Source organism: Grus americana, chromosome 1 (assembly GCF_028858705.1).
Source record: "Grus americana isolate bGruAme1 chromosome 1, bGruAme1.mat, whole genome shotgun sequence".
Taxonomy (NCBI): Eukaryota; Metazoa; Chordata; class Aves; order Gruiformes; family Gruidae; genus Grus; species Grus americana.
The window spans coordinates 161,411,241-161,434,358 of record NC_072852.1 but is presented as its reverse complement, the minus strand read 5'-3'; the positions used below and the strand labels follow the sequence as shown (position 1 = coordinate 161,434,358).

Here is a 23,118-nt window from a genome sequence, read left to right as displayed (position 1 = left end):
CAACCTTCCTTTAATTGTACTTGTAATAAGCTATTTTCCCTTTTTTTTATTTCTCCGCCACGCTTTCTCGCTTTGCACTGTGATTGCATGCCATCTGCCGGTTTAACCCATGACGATGGCTTGCCGCTCTTGATATTCACCATGCCAAAAATACCACTTCTCTTACCATAATGCTGCACCCTCCTGTTCATTGCTTCCATGGTTCCCCTCCTGAAAGTACCCATGATGCACAACGCTACGGCCGCCACTGTCTCTGCAGCAACAACTCCTGCAACAAGTGTTCCCTTCGCCGCAACAGCCACAGCAAATCAGGTTTGCTCCTTTTAAAGCTTTCTTTCACAAGATCCCGAACTCTAAATGAGTGCTGAAATTTTTATTTTAATTTTTTTTTAAACAAAAAAAATTCTCCCAGAGAATTTTTTTTTTTTCTGTGTTTACCCCATCAAATTTTACTTTTATTTTAAAGTCGTTTATAGCAAGTGTTTGTGGGACAGGTTGCACTTATTTAGAGTTAACATTTGTTGCAAATAATGATGTAGCTGTGTTTTGTGTTGCGATGTTTGTACCTAATTACTGTGTAATTAACCCAGCTGGAGTTAGAATCACCGTAGTACTGGACTACTTACAAAAGTCTATTATTAACTCCTAAGTTCAAAAGGAAGATTCTCACAGGTTTCAAACGTTCGGGTGTGTTAATGTAGCCTTCTCCATGCGGTGTGTGGAAGTGACTAATTTGTAAGCATGGAAGCTGTCTAAAATCACGAGCGGGACAAGGCAGCTGCAAAAAAAAAAAAAGAAAAAGAAACAAAATTGAATGTTTTCCGTAAATGCTCGTGATCAAAACAGCACTCGAGATATTTATGACTATGCCTGCTTTATGTTTGAAAGTGTATCTTTAACCTGGGAATTCTATTTCCCTAAGGAAGGAGGTGGTTACAAAGAGCCCCTAGGGTTGTTGGCAGAGGCAGGCCGGGAAAGATGATACTTTCTCCTCTTCTTCTGCAGTTTGTTATGTTAATGGCATTTTCATTTTGGTAGGGTTTCCCTCTCCTCCTGTAGGACCCGACTCCCAGGGAAGATGTATGTAGTGCAGCTCACAGCGTGTAGCTTTCACTCCTCCATTGGGGCTGTAGAGATTTCCACCCCGATGCGCCCGGCATCTGCCCGGAGAGGGGTTTGCACAGGAGTTGGGTCACTCCGGCTTTTCTGTTGCTTTGGGACCATACTCGGGCACTTCCACCTGAGAGCTGTTTTCCCTCAGATTTTGAGAGGTCAAACTGAGGAGGAAGCAAGCAGATTTACTCGCCCAGAGAAAGCAAAGGGCTATGTCCCCATCACCTTTCCTTGATGTTGCTCCTGGCCAGACCGACAAGCTGCAGCAGACCTAGTAGAAGCGCTCGCCCGTTGATTCATTTTCCTCCACCTGCCAAGGAATTACAAAGAAATCAGTGAAAATGCTTTGCTTAATAATGTTATGCCAGCAGATTGATTTTTTTTTTTTACTGCCGGTCCCAAAACTATTTAAGTATCCCATGGAAAAATAGAAGTTGCCACAAGAGTTTATTTAAAATAATTTAGGAAAAATATACTACCTCTGAAATACACCCTACTTTCTTAAAGAAACACAAACCAGTCCATTTTCTCTTTTTTTTTTTTTTTTTAAAGGCTCGTTTGCCAACATTGTGGTGTTTGTGCTTCTAGCATTTTCATCAAAAGAGGGTTGTCGCTTTGTGTGTTCTTTTCTCAGAGCTAGCTTGTTTTAATGAAAAAATGCTTGGGACAAGGAGGAAAGTGCAGCAGGCAAATGGTGTGTTTCACTGTCCTTCCCAGAACAGTGTCTGCAGCAGAAAATTGTTTGGTGGTATCCAGTGTAGTTTTGTGATCCCAAAGTCCCCAAAGGGACCTGAAGGTGCCAAGGGACTATGAGAAATCAGGGCGGTTTGGGGAGGGGGTCGGCTGGGGACCCTTTCCAGTGCAGGAATGCCGCCAGGGCAGCTCTGCCACCCGCGCTCCTAGCGCCAGAGGGGCCCGCTGCGGCTGATTTAGGATAAATACATGTACACCTACAAAAGGACTAGTAAGCAGTCTTTTTCTTTTTTTTTTTTTTTTTTTTTTTTTAGTTAATGGGAATATTTTCACACGAGTAACTAGTGCACTGGGGAGACGTAGGTGTGCCTCAATGCACTTTCTCATCTAGCAGGATGGCAGGCAGAGCCCTTCTTTTCCCAGCACAGTTTTTGGTTTTTGGAGGAGTACAGTATTTTAAATTTAACAGGAGTTGTCAAAATGTCTGTCTGTATTAATCTAGTTGCATATATTTGTGTGCATATACATACAACTCCATGCTGAAATGAAAGGACGGTTAAAAACAGGGATGGGTTTCCACTTGTTTGACTTCAGCCGTTTGGAAGTTCGGCATCCAGTTCATCTGCTTTTCTAGAAGTCTGTGTTAGGGCAAGGTAAATTGCCCTGGAGGGTCCTGCCTCTTTCTCTTGCCTGTGGAAGGAGCGTACGCGCGCAACTGAAGCTCTGCGCCACTGCACGTGGAGGAGAGGAGTCCCACCCCAGCAGCTTTTCTTCTTGGCTTCTGTAGTGTGTGCCATCGCTGGCTGTTTTCTTCTCGCTCCTGTCTTTGGTTTAGTCATGGCAAACCTTTAAAAGCTACTGTGAAAAACTGTGTATTTGAATGTAGGGAAAGTAGTAGTAGTTACTTCTTCATAAGTGGTAAATCTCCAAGTTTGCTGTTTATTTACAGTCTCCTAAGAGTCGGAGACTAAGCTTACAACACTGGGAAAGGCCCCATAGTAACTCTGTGTTCCTACATCTCAGTATTTCTCTAGCCCAAGAAACACAGGAGCACGCAATTTACTGGGGTAAAGACTTTGTTCATGGTCATAATGTCCTTTGTTTGTGTCCTCTTGTAGGGATTTAAACTCTCCTGCGTATTTCAGAACAGGGCTTCTTTATTCCCATCTAGATAAAATTTCCTTTCCTGGTCTGTGCCACACTGCTTTACGTATCTGTGCGATAAGGTTTCCTCTTTCCGGTGTCTCTACCTCACTTTTTTAATCAATCTGCAGTCTTCAACCTGTTCTATTTCAGCTCCCATGGCTTCTCCTCACAATGCCAGGCATGAAAAGAAAGTTGTAGCAAGGCTTAATCATTTAGCTCAATACCCTTTGGCTTAGTATTCTGGCCTGGGGAAGGATTGCTGGACTTCCTTGGGTTGAGTGTCATGATCCAGGTGTCCTTGAAGCACCAGCGGAAGGGAAAGTCAACATCCCAAAAGTCACGGAGTCTCAGCTGACGGCTAAAAAACCCAACAACTCTGTTGGGTCCAGTAAATTATTTAGTATGTGCTGTCAGCTTGTATTTTGAAAAAAAAGATGAACTATGTCTCATGTCTTCTGTATGCCCTTTCTTTCTGAAAATCACATGAGTAATAGCTCAAAATGTGCCGGCATTGACACACACGCAGTCGGTCGTGCTTGTGCTGTGTGTTCAATGTATGGCACGAGGCACAGGAGAGGATTGTGCAGGGCTAAACACTACGTGGTAATACATCCATGCAGGGCGAAACCAGTTAAGAACACATGGAAAATTGGAAGTCTCTTGCTTTCCCTGACTTATGGAAGTTGGGTTTTAAAACCAAAATCATTTTCTTGCAGTGTACTTCAGAGGGGAGGAGGATCGCTTTGGCTCAGTGCAGTGAAGACTTTGCTTTAGCAAACCCTGGTTTACAAATCCTGATTAAAAACTGACTCAGATGATACAAGAGCTGGTGATGTTGCTGTTCACTGTGTGTGGACATCTTGTGAGGGGATGTCCTCGCTTACTCTAGCTGCCAGCTGTGATGAGAGGGAAGGGAGGGGGGACTTCAGCTTGGGATTTCCAGTGAAAGGCAGGTGGACTTCCAGAGCTACGTGAGGAGTCTGGGAGCATGACCTGTGAGAGGCGAGAGGTCCTTTTCCTCTCACATCTTCACAACTACTCCAGCCATTCCCACCAGAGTGGGGCTGGAAGCCACAGCTGCTTAACCTTGCTTTAGATCCTTAATGAACTTACGTTCAGTTGCTGTTTGGGAATGCTGACGTTTTCCTGGAGGATGGAACCAGAAAAATTCCAATAAGTGTGAAATGACAGAGAAGCAGTGTTAGGGCATGTATACAGAGGGTTTGGTCCGAGCTCCCTCTAGTGCATGCATGTGGGCAGAGGTATGTAAAACGTCATATTTAAAATGTGAACACAGTCGTTGTCTGTAAATATATACTTCAGAGATCTTTAAGAAAGCTTTTCATTATTACTCCTGTAGCTGGTGCACTAGCAGTACTCGAGCAAGCAAGGAAACTGTTACCTGCTCAGCTTTGCTCGCAGGTAGCCATAAGATTTCACAGAGGATGATCTATCCTTGCATCATTTGAGAGAGGTGTTATTCTGAGTTCATGGACTGAATTTCAGTTTTGAATAATGCCAACACCTGCTTTGGGGAGCTTTAAGTTTCACAATAAAAAGCCTTACTACTACTTCATTTATGTTTATGCATTGGTGCGTCCTACAAGGACTAAAAGTTTAGGACTCAGCCCGAAATTTTGACACCTAAGTGTTGGTGTTTGACTATGGGTGTTTACATGCAAGCTAGAAGTTTAAGTGCCCATTGTAGACTCTGAAGGTTACCGGCACAGTCAGATCAAGCCTGGAGAACAGTCTGGCTCTCCCTTCAAAAGTCACGCAGGGCTTGGTTCAGTTGCCTAAACAAACGTGTCTACTGACGTTTAAGATTGTCCTAAGATAACCTTGGATGTCTTGGGTTATCCAAAACATTCTGACAAGCTTGGCAGATGCAATAATAAATAATAAAATACATAATAAGTGCTGCTTTGCTTTATTTATCTTTTAAGTATTTCACATAGTACAATTCTGATGACATATTATCTTAAAATTGTGGTTCTATGCAGTTCCCTCATTGTTTTTGACCTTTTTGTTTTCTTCTTTTTTTAACAAGGGAGACAAAAAGGGAGGCAAAACTGCTGTAAGCTACCAGATTAATTTCTGTGGAAGGAATACAAATTATTATAAAAATGACATAATCAGTCATTTTTATTTTAAATGTTTTATAGCCAACTAGGTTTTCAAAGAAGAATTTTTAATGTGTTTTTTTTCTGTACACGTTTTAGAATCCTAATCTTAAAACAAACAAAACCAAAAAGTCTTTCCAGGACTACTTTAGCATGTTAGCAAATACTGAAGGAGAAGAATAGCTCGGACTGACAGCAAATTTAATTTGTTTTGGGAAACTTTCTATTTTGTCAGCGTTAGTTTTACGGTTGGACTCAATGATCTTAAAGGTCTTTTCCAACCTAAATGATTGTATGAAGTGATGTGCAGGCTCGGTTGGCATACTGACTGGGTGGTATCACCCCACTGACTGCGTCGGGAGGTTAGACACCAGCATTTCTGTCTCTCGATCTGTGTCCTCAAGCTCAGTGGGTGCTTCCTTAGTTCTTGGTTATTACACAGCAATTACCAAATTCCAAATGATTTTAAAGAAAATAGGCTCGCTCACATCACTTTAGTACAGAACAATACATGGCTTTATTTTGTGTAGCAATGAAAATGGGCCAAAGACTGACAGTATAAAAATAACATTACAGAGAATGCTGCTTAAAGGTGACAACATTATTCTGCTGGTTACGAGACCTTTAACCAAGAAGGAGAAATTAAAAGGCAGATGCAGTAGGAAAATGAAATACTCGTAGGCCGTGTCTGAAAAGAAATAGAAGATCAACAGGCTGTCTCATGCTAAGGCTCGTGATTATCTAGCACAGCTGTTTTAAATTATGCATCAGCATTCGCACTAAATTAGGTGGCAATTATGCAGATATTAATTATGAAATCATTCAGTGGCCTTCAGTTTTGTCAAAATCTGTAAAAATACAAAGAAGTGAAAATAAAAACAGTTACGTTACATTCCAGTGCCACGAACAAAAGGACGATTAAAATATTTGCCCCAGAATTCAAAAGGTAGTTAACAGAGTGTAAAATACAAACATGCCAAATGTGTAACGGGGATTTGAGACACCGTGCGTGGCAGCTCCCTCGGGAGGGAGGGAAGCCAGGCCGTGCAGCAACAGAGCATCTCTCCTGGCAAGGAGAGGTGCAGGGTTGCCCGCAAAGGCAGCCACTTCTTCCAGAAGAGGCAGATCCTCCTTGGACCGAAATGTCATGTGGCACCTACACAACCTAATTTCTCCTTCTGCATAAAGCAGAAGTGCCAGTCGCTCCCTCTTGCAAATATTCCCTGGTGTCCCCAGAAAGGGCTTATTCGCCGGTCTACCCATCTAACCCCAGGAAGGCGCCTGGCAGGGCAGAGAGGTGTCGTCAGTGCTGCTGACAAGGCTTTTTCTGTCTCATCTTCCCTTCGCCTCTTGTGGAAACCTGCTGAACTTGTAAACGGGGAGAAGAGTAGCAATATACTGAGAAAATTAATTGAAAAAATCTGGCAGGTAGTAGGAAACAGCCTTTTTTGTTGGTTGAAAGCAAGCTTTTGAGAAGGAAGGTGGGAAGGGGAAACAAATGTTATTTACATCTTTAGTGCCAGTATACAACAACGCTACAAATAAGGGCCTATGCAAAATTCTTGTTAGTGATTTGAAAAGCTTTAATTGCAGTTTCTAAGGGAATGGGGGAACAGGTAGCAAAGCATTTCTGTTGAGAATAGTAAGTATCTAAACAATTTTTGTCCTTTTTTTGACTGAAAGTTTTGGTCTAGAAATTCCAAAAAGTCCCATGTTAAATACTCCTATAGAAAATGTTATTCTGCAAAAGAAAAGGTGATTTGAATGACAAATTCCAACAAAGGAGATAGATAGAAGAATCGGTTTCTTTCTCAGACACGTTATCAGATGGGATGCTTGCAGGGAGCAAGCCCTGGGCAGAACAGCGTTGGGCATCTAGCGAGCCCATGTATGGTGCCATGCTGCTCCATGTAGAGGTACCGGCAAGCCTCAGCATCTGGGATGCAGGACGGGACACCTCGCCTTGTATCTGCACCAGATGGAAAAATGAACCTAAACGATCCTTGATCGTGAGGAGTCATTTCTCCAGAGAAGGTACTTGAGTAGCAATAGCTTGTCACGGTAGGAAATGCAAACGTAAACCTTTTGCTGCCTCTTTCATGCTAGACACCCAAGAATCCCGAGCCTCAATTCAACCAAGTTTTCTTGTCTGAAGGCACTGAGTTACGTGTAAGTAGCCATAACTTTCAGAATTAACAGTTTGCAGACTCAAGAAGCGAGAGTTTCTGATCTTAAAGCCCACAACAAATCTCAAGCAGTGTCAAGAAAAGACCCTTTGAATCACCTTGGAACGCCTGACGTTACAAAATACGTGGCAAAACTTTGTTTTCTTAAACTATAAGGCAGCAAATAAGCAAAACCAAAAGATTAACCTGGAAAATTGAAAGGAACTCTATTTTAAGTTTCATGCAAACTTTAACCACGTCTTTGCTTTACTTTTAATAACATTTTTTGGTCTCTTAAGATAGAATGTTGTTTCTGTGTAGATGATGAAGACTTCTAGCGGGCTTGCATACAGAGTTTTAGACCACATGTTCGTGTACAAGAAGCTAGTGGGAAGAAAAGGAAAATGTCTATTTTGGTTTTGGGTTTTTTTGTTTGGGCTTTTTTTTTTTTTTTTTTTTAATTCCCCTCCTCGCACACCCCTGCCCCTGTAGAGGCCTGAAACCTGACTTCCTCTGACAGGCTGCTAGATGGCAGTGTCACATAACACGAGCAGTAAGCCAAGGCAAACGCTGCTTTTATATAACGAAAATCAAGTTATATTTCCCTTTCCTGTTTTAACTCTCATATCGTTGCAATTTAAAAAGTGAATTTATGTTTGATGTGGTAACTTCCTTTTGTGCTCTTGTTTTCAATTATTCAACAAATGATACTTCGACAAGTTGAGTGAAAGTCTCTTGAGGCATGTATTTATTATTTAAACATAGGAAAATTTTTCTGAGGTCAACTCATTTCATAGGCATTTGGGGAAAAATGAGTTTGTTTCATTGTCCTTAGCATGTACACACAGCTCACGTGAGTCTGGTTTTTTCCATCATAAAATTTTAACAACACAGTGCTGTGCAGAGCTCCAGATGTACTTGTTTGGGGTTCTGTTCTTTGAAATAATTGCATCTGGACATCTCTAGCTGCTCCAACTATTTCCCCTTGAATTAAATGAATATCGTATTTTTATCTCAGCGTATGATTTATTGCCCACCAGAAATGCCAGTCTTTGGCTTTGAGCATGCAGGAGGCAGCTCACAAAACCGCAGTGGAAACATCTATTTATTTATTTGGGTTTTTGTTTGTTGTACCTGTCATGACTTTCAGCTTGAGGCAGAGGTTTGTTAACTTTGACTGACTTCATTTTTGGTGCAATATTATCTGCAGTGACACACGACAGTATCTGTGTCTGTTTATGTGAGAGTATTCAGATAAGAAGAAAATTAAGGAAGAGGTAAGCAGTCAAAAGTCAGGAACATTAAGCTTTCCTCAGAGAAGTTGTAAGTATAGTGAGATTTATAAAACTGACAAAAGTGTTAGAAGCATGGTGTCTGATGAGTAACCTTGATGAACATAAATTTGGTACCTTTCTGCATGTAAGTTCTGGATGTTGCAGTGGGCCATCTGTTGCTTGGAAGGGTGTGTGAACGGGAGCGCCAGGTTTTGGGAGAGGAGGGGGTTCAGAGCGGCAGTTTCTGCTGGGGGACCTGCAGAAGTGCTAGCCGTGCTCTGCGTCCAGTGGCAGTGTTCACCTAAAAGGGATGCCATGTGTGTAATGGCAGCCTCATCTCGCGTGATTTGGGCACGCGTGATGTGTAAGAGGAAAATATAAAGCAGGTTTTATTAAAAGAAAAAAAAATGCTAGGTGAGCACACCTAAGAAAATGCAGGTTTGGAGAAATAACACCCCTACGAGAGGAATACGGGCACTTTCACAGATAATGCACAACTTGTGCTTGGCCTTTCACTCCTTTCTGCTCGCAGTTCCTCTGCGTAAGCTTATCCTGGCAGTTTCTAAAATTCAAGAAGAGAAGGAAAATGACCTGAAAGAAAGAAGTGAAAAACACAGATGATTGCAGTAGCTCGGACCTGCTGAAAGGTAAAATTGAATGGATATTCAAAACAGTCACTGTGCGGGTGCTCCTAAAATATTACAGCAGTGGTTTTCTCATTTCTATGTAGTCCGTCTGCTGCCTGTGCGATTAGTTAAAAATAGATTTGGGTAGAATATATTAGAGTATGTTATGATCAATTTTTAGTACTGCATTATTTATTACTTTAAAGAAGAATAAATAAAGCCAGATTGCTTTCATTTTTTAAAAACAACTAGTCCTATTTCTTCAGAGTGAGTAAATACCTATTAAGTTGAGCTTCAATATTATACATTATTACTTGAGTAAATACCTATTGAAGCTCATAAGCATGCTAAGGAGTTGGCAGCACAAGCAGCTTTAGACTCTCTTTCAGAGGACCTCATGAATATTAAAGGAGAAGAATGATTCTGTTGAACCCTTGAGCCCTTTGAGATCCCACAGTTGCCTTGAGCCTTTCTTTAGATCATCATGAAGGGCTGGATTCAGACAAGGTCTTTGTCAGCTTTATGACACCCTGATGGCCAACAGCTTGTGCCTGATGGAATGAAAATGTTCTAGCAGGTGTGTCCACTTTAGCATGGACATCTGACCCCCGGCCATTTCCAGAGGCATATTATCAACGTATGGGACAGGCAGACTGGGGACACTCAAATTTAGGGAAGAAAAGAGAGGATGGCGCAGGGCACCATGTCTGGGGATGGGCTGTGAGAAAGCCAAGCAAATAGGACCTTCATCACTCAGGAGGTGCCCCCCTACATTAGTTACTGTATGGGCAGGCAACCAAGGAGATCATCTGTGGCCTAGACATCTCACCCTTTATGTACAAGCCAGAGGTCACCTTACTGATGAGCAAAGTAGACTAATGTATTGAGGATGCACTGGATTAATGGAGAAGCAGTAAGATAAAAGTCCTTCACCCCTGAATTGAGGAGAGGTGCATGCTTAGTGAGAAGAACAGAGCACGTATACATTAAATCATAAAACGCTGGAAATGAGAATGAGGTTTCTGGTCATCAGGATAGGAGGAGCAGCAAAGGAAAGAAGCCATCAACACAAGGTGGAGCTCAGTGTGTTTATGAAGAGTGATGAAGTGTCAGGCAGTGACAGCAGGGGTAACAAATTGCTTTCAGCAGATCCCTCCAACCCTATTAGTAGTTCCTTTAGGTTTTGGTTGGGGATACGTTTATTCAGGTTGTTTTCTTTTCGGTGTTTGCAGATGACCCTGTGGAAAGATGCTGGTTTGACATGAGTCTTACAGGGGTACAAACTGGTGACCATGAATTTTGAAAGTGGAAGGGGACAAATGAGCGAGGCAGGCCTGAGGTTAGATGGGTGCGTGAATGCGCAAACGTATTTGGCAGATACGAGGAAGGGCGGCTCTTGCGGCAGTGACAAGACCTGCGACGTAGGGCAGATGGAAGGGACTTCTGGCGGGGCATTACAGCTAGTGCCAGGAGCAGGGAAGGAGGCAGGACAACAGCTATGATGGGAGAGGTGAGGCGCGTGTACCCGAGCACCTTTCGGCCCTGAGTGCTGGGAGCGGGTGGGCTGCTTTGAATGTGAGCGAGAGTCGGAGTCAGCCCAGCTGCTGGCCAGGACAGGGGCAAATCCTGTCCCTGGGGAGCGTCGGTGGGAGTCCTGGGGCGGGGGATTGGAAAGCTCGCTTCTGTGGAGGTGCTGCTGCTGAAGCCGTGGAGAAATGGGAGGTGAAAAAGTCCATCTGTAAGGCTACGTAAAAATTAAGACCAAGTGTAACTGATATGATAGTGATTGCTCTCAGTAAATGTCTGAATATTTACTCATCCATTTCCACTTTTGATTTAAAAAAAAAAAAAGACCGATGTATTTTGAAGAAAAATAACAAGGCGCATGCCATAAAGGAGCATTCTAGAGAAAATGAAAAATAAAGAGATGGAGGCATTTCCCAAAGGCATGGAGAAATATAAATAGTCTTGGATTTTATGTCAAAGGGAAGAAATACTTGGTGTTAGTTTTATTTTTAGAAAGCGGGAGAAGTTATGAGACAGCCCGATATGAGTTGGCTGTCTGAAAATATCTGCTGTTTTTAATGTATACCCTAGATATATCTGACCAGTCTGCTACTCGTGTGAAAAACATGAAAATAGAAAATGTCACTGTGAAAGGATTCATCTGCCCTGACGCAGGTGTCTAGAAGTTAAATACTTCAGTGTGAACTGTTTGCCACAGACTTGCATTTGGTGGAGGGGGAAAAAAGCATCATGAGCTGATAATCTGTCTCATGCTCAAAGAAGTTGCCTGAGGTAGGCTAGGAAGTTGTAAAATAGGGTGACCAGCTGAGGCGTACGTGTCTGAAATCATCTGGGATGAATCTTGTCTACCAAAACCTCCTATTACTACATTGCTCCTAAAACGAAAAGCTGAGCAGTCTAAAATGTTTACTATGTATGAGTTAATTTTTGGAGGGATAAGGGTTTCATGATGTGGGGTCCAATACGATCTTAATCGCCCCTTAAAATTTATTAACACTTATAGAGAAAAGTGTAATTTGGAGAAATAATTTCAAAACTTCTGAAAGAGAAACATCTCAGAGGTAGATACAAAGTCATGTTTTCCAGCTGATCCACTGTGACAGGTCTTTAGTTGAACAAGAGTTCACGTACACTGAAGTCATGCGGAATGGTAAATTTTCCGTACTCATTGTTGTATAATAAATCCGCAACTGGAAACAGACTTTAAGACATGGGGAATAAATAAGCTTCATGAGCTGTAGCTTCAAAACAGAAAATCTCAAGCCAAATGGTATTCTTGAAATTCGTGGTACCCGGTTGTGATTAAAGGGTAATTTGGTTAATTCTGTGAACTACTTCCAGTAAAGCAGTACACATAATAAGCTGGATGTCAGAAAAGAGTTCATAAAGGTGAAATTTCCACCTTAATTAGAAAGAGATTCTCAGTTTTACTTTTTAAATCTTGAGACAATAACCCATCCGCCTTTGCTGGGTCTGAGGGAATCCCAAGCTGATGTAGATTGATCAGCTGCATGTCGTGGGTTGGTGGTTCGGAGAGAAGCTGAAACCGTTGGCAGTAACATCTCTCTTGGTTGTCATTCCTGTGGACCACCCTGCAGAACTGGATCACCCGCAGGAGCATCCAGGGTTGCCCTAGCTGAATTTAGGGATGTTTTGTGTTGCACAGGGGGCTTAATGACCACTGTGATCATTCAGAGGTCCTGAAGGTACTTGAAGGTAAGAGTGTAAAAGAGCCATGCTCTAACAGAGAAGAGAAAAAGTCTTGGCATTTGGGAGCTGCAAATGCCACCTTTTGGAGCTGGGGAATTTGAAAGAGCAAATGCTTCTTGGCAGTTACAAAGTAGTTTGCAGAAATTTAGGTTCACTCTATGTATTACCAGTTTCAGTGAGGTCTGGTAGCTGATATTGGCGCAACTTCAGTGATTTTAGCCTACAGGTTTCTGGCACTTCAAACGGGTGCCAAGCAAGAAGGCAATGGAAAGGCTACCTTATGTCTGCAATTGCCTCCAAAAAAATGCCTTTTGCTGTTACTAAATCTTCTGTGCATTGCTACCCCAGACTGTTAGTGCCAGCCCATTCTGCTTCTGCCAGAAACAGTGTTCTTAGTAGATCTGTTACTGCAGCAGCAGCAATTATGTTCTCTGGCACATCTACATCCACAGCTTTCATATGCTTGACCTGTAAGAGCTTTGTACATGGAGGTGTGTGTGTTCATACGTACACACGCTTATTGTCTAGTCTTGTTTTTCAGGGTTTTATGCTTACATGTATTATGGTAAAAGTTTCAATACATTATCTCAAGTTGCTGTGAAGTATAATGATATAGTAGCATCACTGCAAATACGATGAGTCATATATATGTACATTTGAGATGTAATTCTTCAAACAGTAGTGAACATGGACGTTGTTGGACCTATTTACAATTAACGAGGGGTGCAGACTCCATAATGAGTGTTTGCAGGGATGTTCCTTGGTCATGAAGTTCTGTACAGCTTCTCCTTTCTCAGCATGCAAGTGATGGAGCAATTAGCAGCGATGCAGACTTAGATAGCCTCTGTCTTCCATCACAGTTTATTGCTTCATTTGTAGATTAAACAGGAGAGGTTCACAGTGCGTTTTCCATGTAAAGTAGTTTAGCATTTTATGTTTCTCTGTCAGACACAGTGGAAAAAAAAAAACACTTGCAGAAGCTGCTACATGTGTATGTAGCTATGGCAGAGTTGTGATATCTTTTGAGAAATAGGGTGTGAACATATAATTAAAGACTATGGGATACATTTTACACTTTGTGGCTCAGGTTAAAAAAAAAAAAGTAGCTCCTCAGTTCTGGAGAAGCTTGTTCTGAAGGAGAAACTTGAGGGTTTTTTACCTAGGAGGACTCCTACGTGTGCTAGAAATAGCCGGGGTGCAACTTGCCCTAGTTAGATCCCCTGCACGAGCAGCAGCACGACGAGGACGATGTGGTGGGAGCAAGCCGGCTCCGTAGCCGCTGGCGGTGGCAGAAGCCCGCGCGCGGTGGGGAGAGCTCCAGCTGCTCCTCCCGCACCCGCCGCCGTGTAAACAGGACGTGCTGGCGCACAAAAGGAAAGTGTTTACATTGTCTTCGCTGTTTCCTGAGTTTGGAGAGGAGGGGAGAAATGGTAGGAAGAGGGACGGGGCGGTGGAAGTCCTTAGCTGGGGTCTGCCGCTCAGCGGAGCGGGGCAGAGACGGGGTCCCCGCTCTTTCACACCGCCCAGGGCCCCTCCGTCCTACCTGGCGTGGGCAGGGTGAGTTGCGCTTGGTTAATCAAGGTGCTGGGGATAATCCTGCCCTTTTCCTGAGAGATAGCCTGAGAATAGGCCCTCTGCCACCTCTCTCACGCATTTTTGGAGGAATTAGGAGCCTCGCTCTTGTGGGGCTGTTTGACCTTCTAGGACATCTGGGCGTAAGGGGCAGTGATCTGTCTCCCTGTACAGGGAGAAAAGAGCTACAGGAAAATGCAAGTTTATCCCCTAAGAGTTGGCAGACAGTGCAGGCAGCTGCAGTGTCTGAAATTTGGTTCTTTTACACTGGGTAGATTTCAGGTTGTGTCCCGTTAAATCAGACCTTAGGATCCCTTAAATACACTTGCGTGATTATGGCTAACCCAGTAAAGCTGCTTTATTAATTACATTGACATGCTGGGTTGTAACATGCTAAAAATATCAGCGCTGATAATCTTGGTCACTTCTTATTTTCAGCACGGCTGCATTCTTTGTTCGTACTGCCAAATCACAGTGCTGTAGATGGACCAGGGCTATCGCAGGCAGGGCTTTATTATTTCAGCAAAGGTATTTCTTTGTTATTTCAATAGGAAACAGAAGATAGGCGATAAGCTAACAAACTCACAATGGGTGGAAGTTCATTAAAAATATATGTCCTTGTTGTATGTATAATGTATTTAGATGTTGAGCCCTTTGGAGCAGCAGGTGTTTGTGCAGTACCATTACAATGGGGCCTCGCGTGTCACCAGATTTTCAGTGCTGATGGTAATCAAAGATGACTTTTTGGCATGCCGGCAAGTTCAGCGAGGTCAGGGAGCTGGTAGTTGTGTACAGAGAGCAAATAGCGATGGAGAAAGTCCCTCGCCTCCCAGAGCAACGGGAGTCCTTACTCCTGCTGTGTCGGTCGGATGGCAAGCTCCAGCAGAAGGGACGTGTTGCAGGTGCCGTAGGAATTGGGCTTCCGAGGTTTTGCGTATCCCACGTCTCTCCAGAACTGGGCTCTTCCCCTCCTCCTCTGGGAGAAAGGAGGGCGACTCTCCAGTGTGACAGCATTTACATCACTCCTGCCAATATTGTCATCGAACTGAGGTCTCTAGGCAGTTCTCCGTAGTAATGAGGAGTCTTGATAGCATGCTGTGCCACGCTGTACCTAGAACAACACAATCATCTCTGGTTTCAGAGCAGGCATCGTGCAGTGGCTGCGGGTGTGATGGGGCAGGGGACCAGAACAGGCGCCTTCCATGCAGAGGCGAGCGTGTTTCTTTTTAGGCAATCTGTATGTCAGAGGTAGTATGTTGCTGAAGTTATTTTCAAAACCCTTTTTTTTTTTTTCCCCCTTTTAAAATAAATATTGCATTAAGCAGCAGTCTAGCTTCGGAATACACAAGTAGGTCAAAGTGCTGTCATGACTGTCTTGCATACCACCTACAAATATGGCTTAAAAATACGTCGAGTGCCAAATTAAACAGGAAGAGCAGGTGATGCACTCTAATTCCTAGACTTGTGCTCAAGTCTGGAGCACAGATTAGCGATGACGTGATAAAAGATCACACCCCTGGCTTTTGACATCACGTTCACTGACAGCCGTTTCAGGCAGGTGATGGAAATCTGGACTGTTTTCCAATACTGTGAGCTGGTTGAGTCGGTTGCTGGGCGCTTTGTGCATTTAACCTTCGCAGTATTGGAAGCGCCAGAGTTTGCGCCTGTAAAATGGTTGCTTCGCCCTCAGTTTGAGACATTGTGGAGGTAAAGCAGCAAGGTTAGTGACTAGCTGGGCGCACAGAGGTACCGTTACGATCATCCCCCCGGATCCCCTGATGTAAGGAAGCATGAAAAACCTCTCAAGTTTGCTGACCTGCAGATAATTTTTTTAGGAAATAAGCAGCTGCTAAAAGTGCATTACAAAAACCACCACGTTAGCTTCTTGAAAACACCCAGCCCAGCAGGTTTTGGTTTTTTTGCTTGATAGTGGCGAGGGGCCCTGCCTCCGCCGTTTCCCCTGGTCGTTCCTGACTCAGTGGGAGCAGGGTGGGAGCTGGAGAGTCGCACCAGGCACCGAGGCACTTGGGAGCCTCCTTGGGGGCTGCTCCCCGCTCCGCTGACAGCTGGGGCGCTGAGGGTGCGCACCCCCCACCTACCGCCAGGCCCTTCCTTTGTGGCTTTGGCGCGGTCTCCAGTATTTTGTCAGATAAAACACCCCCTACGTGTGTTCTCGCGCACGCGAGGTCGTGCACGCGGGAGGAGGGCGACCAGGTTTGTGAAAGGCAAACGCCTCCTGGGCAGCGTGAGGATGCGGGATGCTGTCCCGTACGAGCCACGGCTGAGCTTAGTTAGTCCAGCGCCGGCCGTCTGGGCGAGCTGCTCTGCCCGCGTCACCTAAAAGCGCGATCACGCTTTCCTTTCTCTTAACAGATAATCCTGAAATAGCCGGCAGGAGCGGAACGGAGTGTCACGAAGCCTCCCTGCGGACGGCCAAGCACGGCTACTGTACATACTACCCCGTCTCCTCCTCTCTAGAGTTGCCACAAACTGCATGCTAAGTCAAGAATTTGTTCTTACGGACAAATCACAAACTCGAAAAAAAGCTAGTGCTGCTATGTCATATATGAATATTAAATATGGTATGCTTACTATACTCCAACCTAAAATAGTTAACTACCTGATACCAGCTGTGATGTTTCAAGACATAAAGGGTAACATTTAGTTTTAAAGGTTTTCTAAGCATAGTTTAATTCTTGCAAATATTGTCTTTTCTCCATAACTATACCTAATGGAAATGGTCCAGTTAAGTTAGTCTCGTGAGATTCAGGGGTTACGAATCTTTCGAGCTCAGCAATAATTAAGTTGTATTGGCTAAAAACTTATCCCAGTTGCAGGTTTAATTTTCACCCAAACTACGATAGGGGATTTTCTTCTCGGTTAAAAAAAAATAAATCTTGGCTTTGCTCCCCTCGCGAGTTGATTCCAAGACAGAGGAAGTGAAACGCAGCCCAGTGTCCTGCACATCACCCTGCCAATCTGAATATTTTTAGCCAGAAGTCCAAAGTAAAGCACAAATTCTTTCGATGCACATGGTTGGTGTTTGACTTGTATGGAGAAGTTGCATTTGAATCATAGCAGAATAGCAGAAGAAAATTTAAAAATTTTGCACAGTATGAACTTCATACCCCTTTCGATCCCCAAAAGAACAAAGTCTTGAGAATATTATTTTACGAGTATATTTATAATGTTTTTAAAAGAGACTTTGCAGAAGTGCCTAAATTTTGTCACATCAGACTTGATGAAAGTGAGCCTGATGCCAACAGTCAAATCTCACCGGAAGCGAATAATCTTTCAAACTCCTAGTCAGGTTACCAAAAAAATCCAAGCTGTTTAGAAGTAACTTCTAGAAGTGTAAAATCAATCAAGCAAACAAACAAACAAACAGAAAGACCAAATTAACAAAAGAAAAGGCGAAAAAGAAGGCTGTAGATGAAGACATTTGTATGATACTCTAATTTAATTAAAATTCAGTTGAGTCACCAAAACTTCATAGGTGACTTTAATCTAGACTATTAACTGAACACTAAGAATGTAGAATGAGATTCAGTTTAATAAATCGTTACTGTATTTGCATTTTTTTTAATTGGATTATAAGATTGTAACCAGATTAGAGTGGAGGAAAAAAAAATAGTTCTTTTAATTGTTTTTCTTTAAAAACATATTTTATGTCACAAAAGTATGAAGATATCTTTAATACAATTATATACATATTATATATACATACATACATATATATGGATGAAGCAGATTTTAATGTTGTTTACTTTTTTAAATACTTTGTTGATTTACAAGGTAATTATATATGTATAATTAAAATTTCATTTGTTTGATTTGAGATTTGTTTCAAGCACTATTGTACCAAATATTTCATATTTCACATTTTATATGTTGCACATGTATCACATAAATGACATAGTTTTTAAATTATTGTTTAAAAAAACAAGACAGCTGTTATAAGTGGATATTATGTATAATTGTTTGCAGCATAAGTTTTCTATGTGGACATTATTAGTGATTGCAGTATTTTAACTTAACCTCTTCAGATTGATTGTAAACTATTTTAAACTTTGGCAGCACTGCCTGTTCTGAACGACTGAAGGCACTAACCATATAATTATTTGTCTAGGAAATTATTTTCCGGGCTAAATCTTGTTTGTCCGATGTCTAATTACTATCTATTTATATATAAAGCTGGAGATTTGATCATCTGAAAGAAAAAAAAATAATCACGATTCGATTGTAAAATTAACATAGTGCTTGTAACGTTGCGTTAGTTTTAATTTGTGGAAAAATAATGTATCTTAACTTGTTACTTTAGCAGTTAAGGTATCACCATTATATACTATTAAAACACTAATATTTGTAGACTTTCTCAGTCATTATAACTAGGTAGTTGACACTGCAACTTGCCTATATCTGTCAAAGTTGTTTTTATTTTTTTATAATAGTTAATTTAGGCATTTGGGTAGCTTATTGTACAATACTAAATGGTAAATTATCCATGTTGTTTAAATATTTTATGTAGATAACTCTTCAAGACATTGTTTTGTGTGAACTTTTTATGTTTCGAAATAACTGTTATTCTATGTTTTTTACAATTAATCCAATACTACTATTTTTTGCCCATGGATGACAAAGCTTCAGATACATCAGGTCTTTCATCCAGATAAACTGACAGACAAAAAGAGAAAATGTATTTTTAATAAGAGATCCACTTTCCGACTTTATGACTTTGTAATATTCCTGAAAACTGTACAAGTACAAACCTATGCGAACAGTAAGGAGGCAATTACAGAGATGTGCAAATATGTGTACAACAGATTCTGCATTTTATTTATTTATAAAGTAATTTTATAGACTATTTCAAAATTTGGGAAGATCTAAAACTATTTTTCTGTATAAATATTATTTGCCAAAACTTTGTTTATATTTTAAAAAAAAAAAGTCTAATGAAAGTGATTAAATTTTAAATGCTTTGTTTAATTAAAAAAAAAAAAAAACCAACAAATAAACCCCCCTAAAAGAACCATGAGATGGGCCAACACAGAGACAGTGAATACTGTAGCTGGGACACGGTTTCAAGTTACTTGAGATGTCTCAGCGTTTATTTTCTTCAAAGGATACAGCACCTCACCAAAATACCTTTTTGTTTGCCTCTCTCATCCGGCATAATTGACGACGCGTACAATGAATATTTCAGTAACAGTTAAAAGAAACCCCTCCATTCACTCTTTTTCAGCATATAACTACTAGTGGTCTGTTAAATAGCCATTCTATTTCTGTTGTGACGTTAAATTCATTCACCCAATGTACAACCACTGAAATAAAAAGAAGCATTTTAAAATGAGAGCGGAGTCGGGGCGATCCTTTCTTGTGGCGCGGCTCTGGGAAGAAGGGCCTGGGGTAACAAAAATAGTCAAAAGTAAGTGGAGGAGTCTTTTGAAATTACTTTTTAAATTATTTATTTTAATTATTTTATTTCATATTATATTTTATATTTTATTTTTTCCTTAATTGCATGTTCAAGTAACAAATCCTTCAGTGCAATCCCCAGGTTCGGGACGCACGCAGATGCTGCGTGAGGAAGGACGTACTCTTTTGCTGGAGACGGCGTGCCGAGGACGCCGCGCAGCGTGGCTTGAGCCCCAAACAGTCGTTTCGTGCCCTCTGTGCCTGCCCGTGCTGCTGGGGTGCGGGCAGGCAGTGGTTATCTCGGCGGTGTGTGGCTCGCAGATGCCTAACCGGCGGGGGGATTTTTTTGCCAGCACATCCTTCTGCATCCTCTTTACTTGCCTCCGCCTCAGAGCCTATTACGCCAACAAATAATCCCCGTTATCTACAAGTTCCTCTGGGGAGAGCGGCGTGGCAGAGGAGCTGCGTGCCCAAGGGCAGACAGAGATGGCACGGCAGGCTAGTGACGGAGGAGGGGTTGAAACCTCTGGCCTGCAGCTCCTTGCTTTCTTCACACAATCTTCTCCGATTTATTTTTTTAAATGCTTTAAAGAAAGGAAATACCATTGCTGCAGAATCAAGAAGGGTTTGTGTCATAAAGTTGTACAGATTGCATCATATTGTATCACAGAATCAGCACGGGGCTGGTTTGAAAAGAGCCCGAGGTCACAAGCGATGTGGAAAACCACCAGGTCACCCAGTCCATGTGGATGTATCCCAAACGTACCGAGCCAGAAGCCTGCTGAGAACGAGCGGTGGGATGGCGAGGAGACACGGGGATGACTTGCAGGGGCGGAGGAGGACCGCAGCGTTAGGGGGCTGAAGGGCACTGCAGGGCAGAAGCAGCAAACGATGCAAATTCGACTCCTAACGATTCAGGAGTGGAAACCCTGTCTGTTGGCACTTTCTTATGTTAAATGCCACCCTGCAGTGACTTTTTGGACAGTTGTCAGCTGCCAAGAAGGGTCATGACATGTTGATTTTCTTTTCTAAAAACTGCTTTGTTTCTTGTCAACTTTGGCACTTTTTTGGCAGGGGAGAAGCGCTCGTGGGAGCCGCGAGCTTTCAGGAACCGCACCGAACCGGCGATCTTTGTGAGCCTCTCTGTGCGGAGCGTACCCCCTTCAGATAATGTCAGTGCTTCCAAAATGAAGCAAGATAACTTCTGGAGAAGCAGGTTTAGAAACCTTTGGTTTCCTCACCGACAGACGGCGGCCACAGCTGTGACGGGGAGCAGTCCCCTGCCCCAGGCCAAGCGCTGCAGCAGCGCGGCATTGCTCAGCATCAGCCTTCTCTAGAGCAGAGCGGCCACGTCCGCACTCACAGCGTTTGGCTGGCCCCGCGCGGCGTAGCCATGAGCATAAGGCATAATTATTATTTTAAGTATGTTTTTCTTGGTTTTCAGTTCAAAAGTCTGAAGTAATCTGAAGGCTGGCTTGTTTGGGGGTTTGGGGTTTTTTTGTTGGTTTGGTTTTTTTTTTTTTTTGCAGCCTGCTGAAATGAATGGCATGAAACAAAAGGGGATGTGACATTTGAGGGGTCAGAGCCTGCTGGGATAGCTTTGCATGTTTGTATACAGCAGAGGAAACCAAAACTGGTTCGGCCTTGTCTGCGCTGCTTTTTGGGAGCGTCTGCTGAGCAAGTTACCGAAACAGCAGCTGGGTTTTGTTTCGGGAAGAGTTGTTTCATTCCAGAAGAGACCCTAGGAACAATGCAACGGTTCTGTGTTGCAGGTGATGATGGAAAAAGGACTCGTGGGCAAGGCTGCTCACCTGTGTTGGCATTGAGTCTTCCGCTAGTGGCATTTATTGCATGAATTGATGGGACCCCCCAAAAAAACGCCTTGCCTGGAATTGCTGAAAACCTTCCTTGGCATCTGATCATACGCATACCATGCTCTTTATGCCTGCAATCATTTTTCTAGACAAGTTTTTTGTCAAGTCACTTCCCTTTTTAATGCCATATAATGACAGTTCTGGAGGCTTTTTGCAAGGGCCAAGATGATTTTTATTGCCGCGGTGAATGCGTGGGGGTGTGTGGGCAATACCATCTCAGCTGTTGCATGAAAGCAGTTACTACTGCAGATGTGTAATGTATTTGAGCGAATAGTGATAGGTATAGAATAGATAGCTAGATTATCTGTGAATTAATAAATTATAGAAATATCTTCGAAATTCTTATCCTTATATAATTATAGAAAGCATTGAAATTGTAGAAAATAAATTACGTGTTGTTCTATGAAAATACCTTCTGCAACAAGAGGGAAAAACCACTCAGAAATGTGAAAGGAAGATACTGGTGTGAGCTGCTCAGGCAATGTTGTGTTGGAGTTGCATTATTTCCACCAAAGCTTCTTACAGAGCGAGAAAAATGCACTTGGCTTTATGATTTAGGAAAATCACTACAGGAAAGACGCCCTGCTCCTCTCATCTTCAAAGAGCTGGATTTGGATACTGCTTTTAAGGAAAACAAATTCTGGTGAGTGTCATCCTCAGTGTAATTGTCAGAAAACAGTCAGGGTGTAGCCTGCGTGGTAGGTGGTTCCTCAGAGGGTCACAGGACCAAGCAGATGCTGGGATGTGGTGGTGACGAGGGTGACCACAGTGGCGTGAGGTTCGCCTTGTAGGAGCAGCCCCCAGACATGGTCACACAGGTGCGTGCCTACGTTAAGCCTGAGCTGTGTTTACATTTGCCGTGAACGCCTCTCCTTTCCACGGCAGGGCAGAGGGAGGAAATGCCTTTATTTCCTTGTTTTGTGGTCGTAGCCACCGCACTGAATGCCAGCGGAGCACATTCAGAGATGCTAAAGTTGGTAGGTGACAGCACAGCTCAGGACTGCGAGCAAGCAAGCTTTTCCCACTTGGAAAGCTGTTGGGGTGGGACCCAGCTTTCTCTCTGTAGCTGTTGAGTGTCATTTCGGGCACCGCAGGGTACCCACTTGGCCCAAAGCTGCGGCTATGGAGGAGCACAGGTCTGGATGGATTTCTTAAGTCTGCCAGCCCCATGCAGGTGTCAGATACTCTACAACACCTCAGATGAGTTCAGTCAACAAATCCCACCTGTTTTCACAAGGGACTGTCAATCATAACAATGGTTTTGATGGATTTTAAAACACCATCATGCACGAGAAATCACAAAATCATGAGATTGGCTTAAATGGTCCGATGATTAAAAACCCTGTTCTTCTCTGTAGATATTTGGAGTACATTCAGCTTGCATATTTAAGCTTTTTCTCTCCTACTGTGATGCACAGAAATGTTTTTCCATGTCACCTAAGATGCCCATGTGCTCATGGAGGTAAAGAGCAACTCATAACATTCTTGAAAAAGTCATGAAAATTGACAACATGAATTTTACAGATTTGGTGAATTCAAGATTTTCTTATCTCTTATCACGTTATAGGGAGGAATGAAGACATACGGTAACCCTTTGGCATGTAATATCATTTCTTCAGGCTTAATCTTCACATGGGCTTTATTCAATTATTATTATGCCAATGGAGGTCTGATGTTATCAGTATAACTTAGTCTGAATGCAACTGCAATGGGATAGACTGTCCCTGTATCCAAATAAATTGTTGTGTTTAAATGTTTCATGTGGAATGATTGTACCCTACTCTATCCAACGTAGTTATGCTGCTCTGATTTCTTTCTCTCTAAGGCTTCATAAAAAGCTGCCCTTTGACAGGCATTTGGTAGAGCCCACACATTTATTC

General features: G+C 42.6%; 1 protein-coding gene across 10 annotated transcripts in view; it reads left to right on the top strand.

The window, feature by feature from the left end:
- MBNL2 (muscleblind like splicing regulator 2) overlaps positions 1–18,964 on the top strand; it is a 73,079-nt gene extending 54,115 nt beyond the window's left edge. For 6 of the 10 annotated variants that reach the window (XM_054821643.1, XM_054821625.1, XM_054821658.1 and 3 more), the window contains 2 exons: positions 218–312; positions 16,323–18,964. In XM_054821643.1, coding sequence (XP_054677618.1) covers positions 218–312; positions 16,323–16,337 — 110 coding nt within the window. In that variant the 3' untranslated portion in view covers positions 16,338–18,964. The remainder of the gene's footprint in view (positions 1–217; positions 313–16,322) is intronic. The other 4 variants (XM_054821635.1, XM_054821668.1, XM_054821606.1 and 1 more) reach the window with 1 other exon arrangement.
- Positions 18,965–23,118: the final 4,154 nt, after the last annotated feature.